The 18,921-nt window shown below is 40.0% G+C and overlaps 1 protein-coding gene across 3 annotated transcripts in view; it reads right to left on the bottom strand.

Moving 5' to 3' along the window:
* The window catches only part of LOC134346855 (low-density lipoprotein receptor-related protein 1-like), a 2,119,020-nt gene that overhangs the window by 426,554 nt on the left and 1,673,545 nt on the right, over positions 1–18,921 (bottom strand). For all 3 annotated transcript variants that reach the window (XM_063048628.1, XM_063048629.1, XM_063048630.1), the window contains 5 exons: positions 7,898–8,032; positions 7,677–7,806; positions 1,295–1,421; positions 1,009–1,160; positions 634–758 (listed from right to left, as the gene is read on the bottom strand). In XM_063048628.1, coding sequence (XP_062904698.1) covers positions 634–758; positions 1,009–1,160; positions 1,295–1,421; positions 7,677–7,806; positions 7,898–8,032 — 669 coding nt within the window. The remainder of the gene's footprint in view (positions 1–633; positions 759–1,008; positions 1,161–1,294; positions 1,422–7,676; positions 7,807–7,897; positions 8,033–18,921) is intronic.

Here is an 18,921-nt window from a genome sequence, read left to right as displayed (position 1 = left end):
AGAGGAAACTGGAGGTTTATGAGCCAGTCCTCATTGAGCGATCAGATGTGGAGAGTGTCAGCAAGTTTAAACTCTGTGGTGGTGTCATTTCAGGGAACCTGCCCTGGGCTCAGCACACAAGTGCAATTACAAAGAAAGCACGGCAGCGTCTCTACTTCCTTAGAAGTTTGCGAAGATCCAGCATGACTTCTAAAACTCTGACAAACTTTATAGAAGTTTGGAAAATATACTGACTGGCTGCATCATAACCTGGTATGGAAACAATAATGCTCTTGAACAGAAAATCCTACAAAAAGTAGTGGATACAGCACAGTCCATCATAGGTAAAGCCCTTCCAACCATTGAGCATATCTACATGAAACATTGTCACGGGAAAGCAGCATCCATCAACAGGAATCCCCACCATCAAGGGCAAGCTTTCTTCGTGTTGCTACCATTACGAAAGAGGTACAGAAGCTTCAGGACTCACACCACCAGGTTCAGGAACAGGTATTACCCCTCATATACATACATATACACACACACACATTGATAATAAATTTACTTCGAACATTGTTTCACACTTTTACTTGAATATTTCAATTCTCTACAATGTGTCTTTTGTGCAAAATGATGTTTAAGAAATGAATATACCCCTTTCTCTGGCTCTGTTATATACTTTCACACCCTTCAGGTTTACTCCGAGATGTGATCTCATGGTTACAGAATCTACTGCATTATTCTTGTATCCTCTTTTGATGGATCCATTAGCATGTGCCCTGTTGAAAGGAAAGACACTTAATTAGTAGGACCATTTTAATTACTAGAGAAAGAGTGTAGAGGAGTATGCACTCAAGCTAGCCATTTTGTGGTGCAAATTCAAAAATCACAAATAATTTACTCAGGAACTGGTATCCATTCATGACTTGCAATATGATCTTGCAAAGAAAGAGCTAATCCAACACAGATAGAGAAGCTGGAACTGCAAGAACATTTTGAATCCTTAGCACTCACGGGAAAATAAATTACCTGTCAGACCAGAAGATGTAAACCCCAAAGACTGCAACTGAAAACAAATCCATGTTGTTGCCTGACAATACAATCTCTCGGTTTTCTCCAGTTTCAAGATCAATCCTTTCTATCTTGTCTGTGCGGGCATCACACCAATACAATTTACTTTCCTGAGGATCAATCAAATAATAGACATCAAAATACTTTTTAGTGAGTAGTCTGAGGCATTTTATTTAAAATAATCCTAAAATGTAATTGAAGGAAAATGTTGATGACATTCTTTGGAGCAAGTCTGTGGGCAAACCTCAAAGTCTATTGAAATCCCATTTGGCCACACAATGTTGGAGCTCACGAGGACAACTTGTTCTGATCCATCCAACTGTGCTCTGCCAATACAAGGCTTCTGTCCCCATTCTGTCCAAAACATGAACCTATTTTAAAAAATAAAAAAAAACGTTGCTGAGAACAGAATATGTGCATTATTAGAAATACCTCTATGCAGTATCTTTCAAATTATGGAATTCTTTAAGAAATTTTATTAAAATGTAACTCATTCCAAATAAAGTGTTACCTTGCTTCAGCCCATGAACACAGAACTGTTATTGTGATAGCTGTAACATGATTTTGGGTCCAACAGCACCTTTAGTGAATGATGTCAATTTATATTTTAATCATAAATTGAAATGCACGTAATTTACTTTAAATGTAATCCAGCAAAATATTGTGTTAAATTACTAAACTGCAAATAGCTTGAACTAACCAATGAATGAGGGTTATAGTGACTGAGATTTATTGTAAGGGTAAATAAATAATTGACCAGACAGAAAATTTAACTATTCAGCGTATGATTCCAAAAATAGTTTTGGATTTTATATTAAATATTACCCAACTGTTTCAAACCAATAACACCAACATTATTAACTTTAAAACTACACTTCATCATTATTTTAACAGCTGCAAGGGAGAATGAAAAACCATCATTGCACAAAATATGCTCGTAGAGACCCAAAAGGCAGACATCCCTGTATTGAGCTAGGTCCTTACTGTTTGCAACTCAATATAAATTGAAATATGCCAGGGATTAGGGATATTTAATTAATAGAACAAATATATTACATTTTGCCATATTTTCAAAAAAAAATCCTTAGCTTAGTATTATTTTCCCAGCCATTATTTTTCCTGTGTTTAATCTTTCGTGTGCGGATCACATAAATTGTCTATATTTTTGCTTGATATTCGCAGAGATATTAAATTACGTATACGGCACTCAAAAAAAAAGCAAATTTGCACATAGCAAAACAAGTGCTACACATGCCCTTACACTTCCTCCCTTACCACCATTCAGGGCCCCAGACAGTCCTTCCAGGTGAGGCGACACTTCACCTGTGAGTCGGCTGGGGTGATATACTGCGTCCGGTGCTCCTGATGTGGCCTTCTATATATTAGCGAGACCCGACACAGACTGGGAGATCATTTTGCTGAACACCTAGGCTCTGTCCACCAGAGAAAGCAGAATCTCCCAGTGGCCACACATTTTAAGTCCACATCCCATTCCCATTCTGACATGTCTATCCACGACCTCCTCTACTGTAAAGATGAAGCCACACTCAGGTTGGAGGAACAACACCTTATATTCTGTCTGGGTAGCCTCCAACCTGATGGCATGAACATTGACTTCTCTAATTTCCGCTAACGCCCCACCTCCCCCTCGTATCCCATCCGTTACTTATATACACACATCCTTTCTCTCACTCTCCTTCTTCTCCCTCTGTCCCTCTGACTATACCCCTTTGCCCATCCTCAGGGTTTCCCCCCCTCCCCCTTTTTCCTTTTCTCTGGGCCTCCTGTCCCATGATCCTCTCATATCCCTTTTGCCAATCACCTGTCCAGCTCTTGGCTCCATCCCTCCCCCTCCTGTCTTCTCCTATCATTTTGGATCCCCCCCCACTTTCAAATCTCTTACTAGCTCTTCCTTCAGTTAGTCCTGACGAAGGGTCCCGCACTGAAACGTCGACTGTACCTCTTCCTAGAGATGCTGCCTGACCTGCTGCGTTCACCAGCAACTTTGATGTGTGTTGCTTGAATTTCCAGCATCTGCAGAATTCCTCGTGTTTGCGAAATTTGCACATAGCTCAGGAACAGTGCAGAACACTCAGACAGCAGAGCACCAACATCCATAATTGGAATCTGGTAGTCATGTCTGACATATAGATCCTCACAGATATGCCCCCGTCATGATTTTTATTTAGTCTATCTTTTCTCCGCCCAGATCCATCCACCACCCCAACTTTGCTCCTGTAATCTCCTCACTCTAACCCTCAGCCATATTATGGGCAATTACATTCCAGATCCCTTCCTTCAATCTTGACCCTAATCCTAATCACAATGTATCGCCACCCACTCCTGTAAAGAAGTTTGACTCCAATTCTGCAAATTTCCATTTCACCTCAATTTGATTCCCAAATCTTCCTGCTATCTTGCGGGACTTCCTTCAACTTTACCCCTTGTCACACAGACAACCCAACTACTCTATGCTTCTTCTGTCATTGCTTTTGACCTAGTATAGTAAAAATTATTGAGACAGAAAGACAGAGGGACAGAGAGGAAAAAAAAATAGGCGATTCATACTTAAATCATGCCTCCTCCATATGTCAATGGGTTAACAATCTTCCTGAGGAATGGAAGCATTTCTGGTTGGGTTGAATTGTTCTCCGATCTTGACAATTTATTTGTAAATGTTTCATCACCATATGAGGAGACATCAAGAGTGTGATGTCAATTGTGGTGTGTCCACCTTATATTTGGCTTTCATATGATCAACAATGATTGGTCATCATTTCTGAAACTGAATCGTGAAGTGAGGAGAAAATCTCGTCACTGATCGGTTGCATGGTTAACATTATGCTTTGAGATCTGGAATTTTGCCTGCAATGGCTCATAAATAGTATCGAGGTCTGTGTGTTTGCTTACAGGTTTGTTCACGGAAATCTACGCTTCTAGGAATCCTCTGCCACACAACCAACCAGTGATGAGATTTCCTCCCCACAGTACAATTGAATTTCCAAAATGACGACCAATCAGCTGATGGATAAGTATATAAAGGCCAAGCATTCAGAGGACACACCACATTAACAGCATACTGATGATGTCTCCTTGTATGGTGATGAAACATATGCAGGTAAATTTCCAAGATTGGAGAACAAGTCAAAACAACCATCAACCACCTGAGATACACTTTTTCCGATTTATTTCCAGAAGCATTTCTACATACTTGCATTTCTGGAGGTGAACCAAATTCAGTAATAATTTGATAAAAAGCAGACTCATAAATTCAGACAAGGAAGGTTGAAGCATTTAAATTTACAAACTCCTATCAGAAATATAAAATCCTGTACTTGCTAATGTTTATTTACATAAATTCAGAGGAAATTGTTATACATGAAGAATGCCAGAAGATGGTGCTCATTTGGTGAACAATTTGCAATCGTTCCTGGACTGGATCCTGAACCAACGTGGATAACTTCACTTGCCTCAACACTGAACTGGTTCCACAACCTATGACTCACCTTCAAGGACTCTGCAACTCATGCTCTCAGTATTTATTTATTTTTCTTTGTTTGTTATTTGTTTCTTGTGGCATTTGAAAAGTGCCTTCTTTTGCACATTGCTTTTTTTGTCTGTTTGTAATTTTTCATTATTGCTATGTACTTTGTTTTATTCTACTGTGAATACTCACAAGAAAATGAATTTCAGCTTAATATATAGTGATTATATAAGATTCCATCAGGTTGTCATATCCGGGGGAGGTAGTGTGGATAAGCTGCCATTACCTGCTAGATGTTCCTAATGGAGTGACTCAAATAGCCTCTGACAACCATGTCCAGTTTCTGGCCTTTACATATGGCTCAGCTGCTAAGCCCAGCGGAACCATTTCTACTGACAGAAGGGACAAAGGTGGATTACTGACACCTTAAAACCAGTTGTTTCGGGCAGATAGAGCTTGCCAGCAGTGGTTAGCAACTGATCTAGGAGAGAAAGAAAACTCTAATCTCAAACCTCTACTGCCTTGCGGCTATGCGTACTCCTACAGAAGACTTCGGGAGTAAACCCTGAGGGAAAAAATCAAGGGCTGGACTCCCCGAGGCAGTCCAACGTTGAGCTCAATGCTGATTGGCAACTCCTGCAATGCCATTGGTGCCTAACTATATCAGTTTCTACTGTTGCTTTGGATTCATCAGCTGCATGGAGAGGGGGAGCCTGCTACATGGGCAGCAGCTTGCTCTCCATATTGTACTGCCCAGGCCTGGATATCATGTGTACAGCTAGGATGTAATGTCCATAGTCAATCCTGACCAATGGAGGGCATCAAAAGGAAGCTTTATAATAAATTTACATTGAACTTTGAACTGTAGTGTTCTGCACAAATTGAAGCTTGCTTACCAATAGTGTGATTAGCATCTTAGCATGAATTAATTTGAAAGGCTCTGAATTATATGGCAAGCAAAGTTATATTGTTAAAATTAATCAAATGATCTCGCTTACTGAAACAAATGTCTATGTTGGAAACTTTCATTTCCAGTTGAAATGGTCATGCAATTGTAGCTTTGTTTGCCCTGACAAATAAAGTTGGGCTGGATCTCTTATGTGCTCAATGTTATTGCCTATTCTAAACTGCTGCTCACAGTTTCCCTGGAGATACGCTGGAGATATTGCTTTCGAATTTAAGAATTCTTTCACATGGATAAATAACTATTTAATTCCTGATGGATAGTACAACACCTTTAATTAAATAACATTTGTACTCTTCAATAAATATAAAATATATAGTGCTGATTCAAACAACAGAGATCACTGTTTGTTCTTCACACATTGTTACTGTTACCAGGATTCACTCCTTGAAACTGCTGATTCTAACAATTAAGTCCACTTCATATTGTGATGTGATAACGTTGAAATGAGATCTTAAGTCAGGTTTTTTTTACATAAAAAGGATATTGCCCCATTGAATGCAGGGAATATCAACATGTACCTTAGTATCCGATGATAAACATAGAACATAGAACATAGAATAGTACAGCACAGTACAGGCCCTTCGGCCCACAATGTTGTGCCGACCCTCAAACCCTGCCTCCCATATAAGCCTCCACCTTAAGTTCCTCCATATACCTGTCTAGTAGTCTCTTAAACTTCACTAGTGTATCTGCCTCCCCCACTGACTCAGGCAGTGCATTCCACGCACCAACCACTCTCTGAGTAAAAAACCTTCCTCTAATATCCCCCTTGAACCTTCCACCCCTTACCTTAAAGCCATGTCCTCTTGTATTGAGCAGTGGTGCCCTGGGGAAGAGGCGCTGGTTGTCCACTCTATCTATTCCTCTTAATATCTTGTACACATCTATCATGTCTCCTCTCATCCTCCTTCTCTCCAAAGAGTAAAGCCCTAGCTCCCTTAATCCCTGATCATAATGCATACTCTCTAAACCAGGCAGCATCCTGGTAAATCTCCTCTGTACCCTTTCCAATGCTTCCACATCCTTCCTATAGTGAGGTGACCAGAACCGGACACAGTACTCCAAGTAAAGAACATAATTTTTATTTTAAGCACCAATTGTCACTTCCTTTGATTTTTTTCCTCAAAACATTAACAGAACAGGCACTGCTTTATCTACCCTAGAAACATCTGAACTTCATTCCTGTGGCAAATAAAAACTCCACGTGTTTTCAAACGAACAAACTCCTCTTGTGTGCCACCATGACTCTAGGGAAAGTGGCAGCTAACAGGAGATGTTTCCCAGATAGGATCCGTCTGAACTATAATAATGAGGTCAACAATACAAAATCTATTAGGGCAAATACCAACCTGATGACAAAGCAGAAATGCCTCGTCTCTGGTGTCATCACTAATAAAGACAAGCTCATTTGATTTCAAGGTAGACATTAACGTGTGTTGACATTGGAATAGTGCAGAGTACAAGATAAATCATACTAAAAGAGGTAATGGTGGGCTTGGGTTCTTGGTGGTTAATGGGTACATTATTTTAGGGATAAGCCATAGTAGAGGAAGTTGAAGATTTTGTTGGGGATAAAGAATACATTACCTAAAATTGAACATAAGATTAAAATGAAACTGATCTGGTCTTCAGCTTACCCTTTTTATTTCAGTCTCAGGAGCAAATCCAGCACTGCTTTTCAAATCCGTGTCATAGATATATACAGCATGTTAACAGGCTGTTTTGCCCATCGTTTTTATACTTTCCATATTGCCATCAACTTCTGTAAATTCTGAAACTCAACACCTCCTGCCCCCACTCCACACGCTTCCCTAACACACACGCACAATATGAGTTGATATGGAAATAGAATTCAATTCAACAACACCATTCTGTTTTTCCCCAAAACATACTTCATAGCACTTTAGGATGTTCAAAAGCCTGTGCTAATTTATGTTTATCTTTTTTTTTATGTTTCTCAAATTATGAAAAAGTAAGACAGTTTGTATATTTTCACATACAGATCAATCAATTACATTCTTATGTAAAACTAACCAATAAAAAGCTCTGTGTTGTGAACTGAATAAGAAATTGTACATTACATTGTTCAAAGGAGCAGACATAGATGAAATTAATGGAAGAACACTGAACGTGTCCATCTTAATTTCTTCTTTTATAACATTATTGCTCGTTTACCCTTTCTCTGGATGAACAGCTATTGCGCGCGGCTGATCAAGCCCTTGCGATATGACTACATAACGAAAGGACCCATTAAATCTTGCAACTTCTATTATATTGAAGCCATGATCTGTCCAATATATATTGCCTGAGAAAAAATAGAGAAGAGATAAATGTTAATGTTTCAACAAACAACGGCATTAGTAGGTAATAGAAAAAAAGAGCAGAAGCTCTCCTACCAGCTATCCAATCCACCGCTATGCCTTCAACCCGTCCAAGGCCATTAGTTATGATATCCTCCCTCCAGGTCTGATCTCGTTTAGCCCTGTTAATTGTACTCCTTCCCATGTCTGTCCAGTAGATTGTATCATTTGCTGTAAATAAAAAAAAACAAATTAAAATTCTGAGTAGCAACAGTTTGCCAGGATGTTTTCATCAATCAAATCTAAACAAGACAGTATTTTCCAAGAGCCCATTATTGCTCACTTTCCCCTATTCTGCACCAATTTTCTTTCAATTACCTGTGAAGTGTATTTAACCAGTCATCCAGATACTTCACTGTTTCTCATCTACGAGCCTACAATGTAACATTATTGTCAGCCTAATTTGACAGCACAATCTGACGTCCAAAGTACACATTAAAATATGCAAAAGTCTTTGAAGTTGGCAGGGAAAATCTTCCGGTTTAAGATAGCACTGGTGAAACTCAGTGACTGCTTGCTGGTGGCAAATCAAAAAAAAGAAAACTACTAAATACTTCATTAGTTACACTTTTTCTGTGAAATAATCATGACAAACAATAGACTGTAACTTCCCTGTCAGAGTTGAGCTTTTGAACCACCTGTACGATCTAGCATTTTTTGCAGTGGGAACTGAAGTCTCAAAGATGCAGGACAGCTATGGTGTGGTGTGTATGGGCTGAATCAAGGTGCTGAATTAAGGCTGGAGAGCAGGGAATGGGCCAATGTTTGTCATTCCTGGAACAAACTTGGAGGAAATTTGACTCGGCAGAACCAAGCTGAGAAGAGCAGAAGCAACGTAGAGCTGATGCGGTGGAGTCCGGACCCAAGCCTGAGAGCAAGGAAAGATTAATTTAAGCACTGAACCGAGTTGGAAAAGTTGAATACAGGCGGAATTGAGGTGACAGGGCACCGGCCCGAGAGCACATTGAAGCGGCAGGGCCCGGGTACGAAGGAAAGGCGATTTAAGTACGGGCCAGATTGAAAAGGACAGGGTGTCAGGGTGCAAGGCGAGACACAGCCCAGTTCAAATAATTGCTCTGCAAGGTTCACTCATCTCTGCACTGAATTGTGACTGTGGCCTGCAACTATCACAGTGTAGACTCACTTCTGTGAACTTCAGTTCTGATTGTTACTTGCTTACTTTTATTGTTTGTATGTTTTTTTCTTTTTTTCTCTCTCTGCACGTTAGGTGTTTGACAGCCTTCTTTTGTTTTAATAGGTTCTATTGGGTTTCTTTGTTTTGTGGCTGCCTGTAAGGTGGAACACAAGGTTGTATAAAGTATACATACTTGCATAGTAAATGCACTTTCACTTTGAGTCAGCGAGTTCTACAATGCGGAAATAAGGCTTTCAGACCAATAAGACTATTTACACAATAACATAACCTGTGTTATTCTGCCCACATTCCCATCAAATCTAAATACAAATGGCAATTCACAGTGGTCAATTACCCCCTCCCCCCAAATTGTATGTCTGCAACAAGAGCAAGAAATCAAAGTCCCACTGTGCCATCCCATGGGCTACTGCCTTTGGATCCAACCAAGATAAGCTACACAGACCAAGATACAACAACAACAACTTTTGTAAGTAAATAGAGTGAGTGTATTTACTCTGCAATTGTTTGCAATGTCATCAGAAATCTAAAATCTATCGCTAAGTTGCTCTTACAAATGTAATATCATTTCTCTCTTGCAAACAAATGTTGCTGCATTCCAATGCCTCAAAACCGATGTAAAAATTAACTCTGATCTGAGAACGAGCTAAACAAATCTTGATACAAGAGAAAATCTGCAGGTGCTGAAAATCCGAGCAATACACATAAAATGCTGGAGGAACTCAGCAGGCCAGGTAGCATCTATGGAAAAAAGTAAAACAAATTTTCATTTTACCCTACCTTTTCCACTCCCATCTGTTTGAGCATGTTCAAAACAGAGATAAATTTCAATGAACTATGGTTTGGTACTCAAATAACCAACATCCAGCCCTTGATATTGATTGCAAGTTCTGGGGATGGCTTCATTCCAGCATCAAGGGCAGAGGCTGTCAGCAAAAGTGCATAAAACCACATATTGTTGACATTGACTTCTCTGGTAAACCAAGATGAATTTTTATGCAACAGTAGTGAGCTTCTGGCTTTAGTACAAACCACAAACACAATTCCCTCAAGAGTACTGATGGAACAATCATTTACTTTGATGTATTTAGCACCTGCCATTATGGAATCTGATAGCTTTTGTTGATATATAGTGCATGGAGGTGATTGTGTTAGGCTTTCCTACCAGTACAAGGCCAGAAAGAGAGATTTTTGATAAAGTTTAGCTTTATCTGTCACAGGAACATTGAAACATACAGTGAGATGCACTGCATCAAATCAAATCATCAAGGATTGTGCTGGACGCAAGTAGGGTCTTGAAAAAGGATCTCGGCCTGAAACGTTGACTGTTTATTTATTTCCACAGATGCGACCTGATTTGCTGAGTTCCTTCATTTTGTATGTATTGCTTACTAATTTTAAGTATTGCACTGTAATGTATAAAAAAAATTAACAATTTTCATGACATATGTGAGTGATGATAAACCTGATTCTGAGATGGGTCTCTGTTGTGGAATGAGAGTGGGAAGGGGCAGGGAGATCATGGTTGGGAAAAGGAGAAGGGAGAGGAAGGGAGCAGGAAGCACCAGTGAGACATTTTGTAATGATCAATAAACCAATTGTTTGGAATCAAACAACCTTACCTGGTGCCTCAGGGCTGAGTGTGTCTGCATTTCTGCCACTTGGCCACAAGGATAACTTACAAGCACCTTACATACAGCAAAGGGAATCAAATCCAATTTTCCTGCTGATGCTGTAAAATGATGTGCTAACCACTATGCTAATGTGCTAGATTGCCTCTGTATTTCTATTTTGTCTGCCTCAGTGACCTGAAGGGCTATGTTGGCAGGAAATAATGTTTTATGCTTTGCCTCTTGGTAGGGTCTCCCATGCCAAACAGGTTAAAGGGTAGAGGCCAGACTAAGAGTGGTTGACTGTGGTCCACCAACCCTCCAGGTTCAGGAGCTCCACTCAGAACTACCGGCCCTGAATGGTCAACCAAAACTGTTACAGAAACTGCAATGAAGACTCCTTCTACATCTGTGTACAATGATATTCCAAAGTCTCCACCTGGGATTTGCATGACTGACAGTAAACTGAGAGGAAGCTACTGACACGATGAAGGAAGCCATGAACACTGCCAGAGATGGAGACCTTCATTCCTGTCCTTAATACCAGCAGCATAACAGACAAAAGAAAAGAATTACAACCCATGACAATAGACATAGAAATGTTATTAATTATTTTGTCTCTCATAAATTAAGCCAGCAAGTACAGCCAGTTGGAAATAGTTAATTATAGAGGACCACCCATCCTGGCAGCACAATTTGTTCTTTTCCAGATCGGACAAAGACAGAGTTGGTATCAAATTAATGGCAAGTTTGATCTACTTTTCATTTTGTTTCTGTAATTGCCATGAGACAAATGCAAATAACAACACCATGGAAACTCAGCAAAGAAAGAAGTTATTTGGTCCCCCATACCTATCTTGGTTCTTTCAAAGAGCGGCCATGCATGACACGCTTTTCTACTTTTTCCCATAATGATTTCTGCTTAGAGGTAAACCATAGAAAAGGTCCTTGCAGCCCTTTGAGCCGCACCTCCAGCAACTCTCCTATTTAACCTTATCTTAATCACAGGACAACAATGGCCCATTAACCTATCAGCAAATGCATCTGGACTATGGGAGGAAACTCACACATTAACAGGGAGGACGCACAGGCTTCTTACAGACGATGTCAGAATTGAACTCCGACACCCCAAGCTTTAAGAGCATCACGCTAACCATTACGCAACCCACAAGTATCAGCTCACTTTGAGATTTATGTATTGATCTATTACATTGTCTTTTAAGGTAGGGTAATTAACTTTCTCACTTTAACTGAGGTTTACTCTTACCTGCAAGTTTAGCATCCAATTTATTTGTATTTATATTGTAAACAGGTATAAGGAGAGTCTTGTCTATTTAGATTGAATTAAATCCTTCTGCTCTAATAGCAATGAATAGAATTTTGTTGGTAGAATGTCACTTGAGGGAAGGGAGAAGGATAGACTTTGCATGATAAAAATAGAAAGTAATCAGTTTAATTATTAAAATAAGAAAAAAGGCAAGACTTTACAATAATACCCATATATTATTCTCACCAACATGGAATTATGCTGAGAAGACAGATATGAAATATTACCCAGATGTGGTGACAGATATAGAGTACAGCAATTTTAACCACACATTGCGGTCCTAAATGTTTCAAGCCAGGGTGACTGATGATACAGTTGATGTTTAATTAACATGTGTTTGATAGCAGCATTGTACTTGTCAACAATGATGATAAATGTGCGTTATTTCCCATATTGCATAATTTGCTGCATTGATACAGCAGCATTCAGTGTTTTACAGATGAAATACTATTTGGTGTCCCAAATATGCTCAGAAGGTTTTAATGTTCTTGCGTTAATCTGGTGATTTTTATCTACATTAATCATAATGTAGCTGAATATAATCATTGCTTCTGTTCGTCAAATATGAAGTGATTTGTTTTAATATTACTCACAAAACAAAATATCATTTCACTACTAAGAACAAAAGAAATTGTTGCTACAGGACACATCTATAGAGCAGAGAAGAGATGATGTTTTGAGTTGATGACCTTCCATTAGAGTGAATGGAATATTATCAACCAAACATTTTAATCTATTTTTCCCCTTTTTCAGGTTAACCAACATTTTCTCTTTAGATTGATGAATTTCAGAAGATTATTATGTAACTATGATGAATGTGTTAGTAATTACCCCATTTGATAACCACCACTCTAAGGACTCATTACATCCCACTTGATTAATCAACAAAACAATGCAAACTAATATTTAAGTTTATTCAGCATGAGAAATATAATGAAACAAATGTGACGATGAATGAAAGATCTGAGGAAGATGGTGCAGGTGAGCAAAGGTGACATCCTTCAGACAGTTTACAAAACTATTTTTACTACTTTTTCTTTCAAATATGATTCTTTCGGAACCAATAATTTATAATTTGATGATGTGCCTTTGGGCTGATTGAGCGATCAGGTAATTTGCTATCCCTGAGGGAGTTCAAGCGGAGTATGTGGCCTCGAGGTCAAGAAGCCTGGAGATGGGCTTGAGCCCAGAATAGATTCCATTTCTCACCAATCAAAGCATCAAGCAAGATTGAAATCAAGATGACAAGAGTAGATGGCAAGCAGCAGGTGTTCAGTGCCATCTGCTTGTGTTTGACTGGTCTGTCTCTCCCTCTCATCCACTGCTGCCAGAGGAAGATGCCTGCATGTGACCAGTCTCTCTCTCCCTCTCACTCAGTGCTGCTAGAGGATAGTGCTTGAGACTTGTGCCTTGGGAAAAGTTTAATCAAAGTGGTTTGTGAATTAGACTCTGTAGTTCATGTTATGATGTGCTTCTGGTTACTTTTTTATTGCTGTTTTGTGCGATTTTGATCATAGCAGACTGGCTTACTGTCTGCAGTCAACAAATCACACCGCACTAAATTGAATTGAACTGAACTGAACTAAACTGAATATTCCTAGATTGTTTCAATTACTTTTGCTTTTTGATCTTTTATATTCTGTGTTTTTGCTCTTCTTTGCCATTTGGATAATTTTGTTTTTTGTGCATTGGGTGTTTGATGTTTTCTTTGAACGGGTTCCATGGTGCTTCGTTGTTTTGTAGGTGTACGTGGTGTTACGTACCCCGTAACTGGGTTGCCAAACCAGCAGAAATGGACCACTCAGTTGGGGTCTGGATTACTGGAACTAAGGAAGTTTTATTAAAGAAATAAGCAACACAGTACTCTAATAGTAAGGATGTAAATGCAACAGGTTAGCAATGAATAAACACACATGTACACAGAACTAGGATAATAGGATCAATCAAGCTCTATCGCAGTCTAGGGGTAAATGACCAGTTTCAAGTGACGCAAAGTTCAGTTCAATTGAGTTCAGTTCAGTTGGCAGTAATCACTGTTGTGCCATTGGGCGGGGAAAAGGAGAGAGAGCGAAAGCGAATGAATATTCAAAACGGATTCCACACAGACCTTCGATATTCCTCGCAGTTAGCTTTCGGGCGAGTCCTTAGTAATGTCTTCTGAGGTCACCGACTGTGACCCCTCCATTCCAGACACGATCGTTCTTCAGCGGTGAACCCGGCACCCAGGCAAGGGCGGACACACACCAGGTTCCCGCCGACTGTATCTTTCCACCCTGTGCGTCTATGGCTGGTCCCGCGACCAGATCTCCAAAAACTCCCACCAACTTGTGGGGGCGCACCGCTTCCAGGGTCTCGTTACCTCGTGGTGTCGTGTGTGTCGTGTCTTAGCGAACCTGCCCCTTTTTATCCCCCTGCTGGGGTATCGCATGTCCATCACACTTCAAACATTTCAGGGTTCAAAAGGAGCCGGTCTTGACAATACTCAGACCGGTGTCTCCTTCTGTTAAACTCTCTCGTTTATTCATTAACATTTCCAACTGCTGCTCCATTGTCTTACTTATCTCTCTCTCCTGAAGACAGGCGGCAGATCAACTGTTGATCCCACTGGTGCTAGCACAGGACAGTTAACATCTTAGTCTATGTGTACTTTTGTAACCTTCTTTCATCACAGTGGGAAGAGGAACCTCATTGCTGTATAATGCATACACAGCTTGATAATAAATGTACTTTGAATGGGAAGTTGTTGTGATATGTAGATAAAGTTGAAATGGAAAAAGTCTGTTATAGAAAATCCTAAACTCTGGCAGTTGCTGACTTCACAGTATTATTTGAAAATTGGAACACAGCACTCAAAGGATAATATGGTTAAAACATCATGGAAATGCTCCATGGTTCCAAGTTACTATTGCATTATCGTGGCAAACTTCAAAATCCAGTAATGCCACAGGAAATTGCTGGAAAACTGAGAATCATTGATCCTAATTGTGACCATTTCTGCTCTGAATATCATGAAAAAGTATACCATTTTAACAAATATGCAACCTAGAATATAACAGATAAAGTTTATTTTCTAAATACAGAAATGAACAGATTTAACAATAGATCATTGGGTGATTGCAGAAATACTAACATGGAAGTGAGAACATTGCAGGTAATTATGTGGTCACTGTTGTAAACGTTAGAGTAGAACTAGGCAGGTGCAGTCATTCCCAACTGGATTATACATAGGGAAACATTGGAAGAATGCAGCAATATATTTTAAAATAAATAGTGCTTTCTGGTTGTCAATGAAATATTACTGCTCGTCTACATATATTACAGCACCATCAAGGCATTGCACAGGAGTGTTAGGTCCCACACCACCAGGAGCAGTTGCTACCCTCAACCATCAGGCTCCTGAACTGGCATGGTTAACTTCACTCACCTCAACACTGAACACAACCACATGGACTTGTAGTACAACATGTTCTCAGTATTATTAATTACTTATTTTTTTGTAATAGTACAGATGGTCTTTATTTGCACATTGACTGCTTGTCAGTCTTTCTGCGTAGTTTCTCATTGATTCCATTGTATTTCTTTGTTCTTCTCTGAATGCCTGAAAGAAAATCAATCTCAGGGTCGTATATGGTGAATACATATGTATTTTGATAATAAATTTAATTCGACATACTTTGTCATTTCTGTAATTCTCAAGGATGCTCCTTCATACTATTTATTTATTTAGATTCCTAGTGCAGAATAGGTTCTTGTGGCCCTTCGAGCCACACCACTCAGCAACCCCCGACAACCCTGATTTACCCCTAACTTAATCACTGGACAATTTACAATAACTAATTAACGTATCCAGTATGCCTTTGGAAAGTAGGGGGAAACCGGAGGACCCAGAGAAACCCAACGCATTCCACAGGGAGAATATACAGAGACTCCTTACAGGGACTCCGGGGCTGAAATCTGACGCCACAAGCAGTAATAGTGGCATGCTAACTGCAACTCTACCATTTATGTAGCTCACTATTTCAGTTTCCCCCTGTGCCAATGTTTCATTGTTCTACTGGTTTGCTGTATATAGACACTGTGCATTTCCCATTTTCCTTCCAAAGGATTCTCATTTGGTATGTGTAACGTATTGTGTTAGCAAAATCCGATCAGTAAAATGGGAATTCAAAAGTGATATACATCTATAATGACAGGGTTTCTCAAACAAAACAAATTAAAGGAGAAATAAAATAGCTATCATCTATACCTGGAGAGAAATGAAACAGCATAAAAAAGTCATAGCCATGAAATCCATGTTTGCAAGTCTGTGATGGTAAGTGCAGTGAGTGTAATTATGTGCTACTATTCCAATCTTTTATACATGGAAGATGAGTTCTTTGAATTCCCAGTATCATTAGCATTGTATGTGAAGTAGTAAATAAAGGCTTAGTGTTATCAATGCCTCATTTGTTGCTTTTTCTGTATCAAAAATGATACTTTGGCATGAAATACAGTAGTTCTGTAATGGCTGCATTTTGTTTGTGCTTAACAAGTCATATAAATGAACAGATGCACAATAATTTACTACTGACAGTAACTACATACTGAATGCTAAAGATATGTTGTAATCTTACAGCATTTGATTCCTTCCAGAAGAGTTGCACAGTGTGAAAATATACTTACCACTTCCCTTCAATCCCTTAATCTCTACATCCTCTCATTTCCTTTTGCTTGGTGGAGCACTTGCACATAATGAGAGAGGTTGTGATAAAGCAGAAGAAATTGACTCACAGGTTGTGACCAGAACATCCAAAAGAAAACTGAAGGGAAGATTGACGTTCCTTTTTTCAGATTAGAAGTACTATGGGGAAAACATTTTATGTTCTAATCACAACTTAGATAAGTGCATGTCTATAAACTATTAAATGAAACTGTTAACTAAACATTTGCTGGTTGCTACTGCCTTAAGAAAATGCCACAAACAGGTGAAAATCTGCAGAAGTTGGAAATCCAAGCAACACTCAAGAAGTGCAGCTACGATCTGCACAAAGCCATCATGGCAATGAAACAATACAAGGCCAACAGCCAGACACAACTCTCCACCAACACACGCAGCTTATGGCAAGGTCTGCACACCATCGCAGACTTCAAAGCTAAATGCAGTAGTGCTGCCAACATCGCTGCCTCTCTCCCAAATAACGCTTGGTTCGATGTCGCCAACACTGAGCCCCTGAGGAGAGCTGCTGAAGTGACTTGCACTTTGGTCATTTCTGAGGCTGAAGTATGCAGGTGTTTCCAACGAGTGGACAGTCGCAAGGCTGCGGGACTGGGTGACATCCCAGGGTGGGCACTCGAGATGTGTGCAGCACAACTGGCTGATGTGTTTGCAGACATTTTTAATTTCTCCCTCTCTCAGTGTAGAGTGCCCTCCTGCTGCAAAACATCCACTTTTGTCCCTGTACCTAAAAAGACCAAGATAGCATGTCTGAATGACTGGCGTCCTGTCACACTCACCTCAATGATAAGCAAATGCTATGAGAGGCTGGTCAAGAACTACATCTGCAGTGTGCTACCACCCACAATGGACCCCTTACAATTTGCCTACTGACACAACTGATCAACAGATGACGCTATAGCCATAGCCCCACACACTGTCCTTACGCACTTGGAGAAGAGGCACACTTATGTGAGAATGCTGTTCTTGGACTAGAGTTCAGCATTCAACACCATAATTCCCTCCAGGCTTGACAAGAAGCTCAGAGACCTTGGCCTTCACCCTGCCTTGTGTAGTTGGATCCTGGACTTCCTGTCAGATCGCCAGCAGGTGGTAAGAGTGGGCTCCCTCACCTCTGCCCCTCTGACCCTCAAACACAGGAGACCCCCACCCACCCAGGGCTGTGTGCTATGCTGCCTCCTTTACCTCTGTATATCCATGACTGTGTCGCCACCCACAGCTCTAATCTTCTAAATAAATTTGCAGATGATACTACATTAATTGGTCTTATCTCAAATAATAACGAGGCAGCCTACAGAGAGGAAGTCATCACCCTGACGCTATGGTGTCGAGAAAACAACCTCTCCCTCAATGTTGCAAAAACAAAGGAGCTGGTAGTGGACTGCAAGAGGAATGGAGACAGGCTAACCCCTATTGATGTCAATGGATCTTGGATTGAGAGGGTGAACAGCTTTAAGTTCCTCAGATACACATCACCGAGGACCTCACATGGTCTGTACATACCTACTGTGTGGTGAAAAAAGCACAACGGCATTTCTTTCACCTCAGCTGTTTGAAGAAGTTTGGCATGATGAGTCCCCAAATCCTAAGGACTTTCTACAGGGGCACAGTTGAGGTGACTTACACGAGGGGGCATAGTTTTAAGGTGCTTGGAAATGGGTACCGACAGGACACCAGGGGTAAGTTTTTCACAGAGGGTGGTGGGTGTGAGGAATGCACTGCCAGTGGCGGTGGTGGAAGCGGATACAATGGGGTCTTTTAAGATCCTCCTAGATAGGTACACAGAGCTTCGAAAAATAGAGGGCTATGTGCTAAAGAAATTCTAGGCAGGTTCTAGAGTAGGATGCATGGTCGGCACAACATTGTGGGCTGAAGGGCCTGTAATGTGCTGTAAATTTCTATGTTCTACTATGTTCTATATTCTTTCTATCTATGAAAGTGATAAAGACATCAGTATAGAAATGGTGATGAAAACAGATTACATGCAAGATGAAGACTTTAGGAAGCAAGAGCAATTATTTATGAAATGCTGTAAAAGGTATGCAGTAATTTACCAAATAGATTCTTCAAAAGGTGAATATGGGATATTAAGAAACCTGTTAAATATGATCAAAGCACAACTTATTAATTGCATACCCAGAGTGGTTGGGTACATTCTTCAAAAACATCAAAAGGACAACAGATGACAAAAATGAAGCATGAAATGCAGTGATTTGCAAGCAGAGTGAAACCCTGTCATTAGTATATCTGGGTTCA

This window comes from Mobula hypostoma, chromosome 5 (assembly GCF_963921235.1).
Source record: "Mobula hypostoma chromosome 5, sMobHyp1.1, whole genome shotgun sequence".
In the NCBI taxonomy this organism is placed as follows: Eukaryota; Metazoa; Chordata; class Chondrichthyes; order Myliobatiformes; family Myliobatidae; genus Mobula; species Mobula hypostoma.
This window is presented reverse-complemented; position numbering and strand designations above follow the sequence as displayed.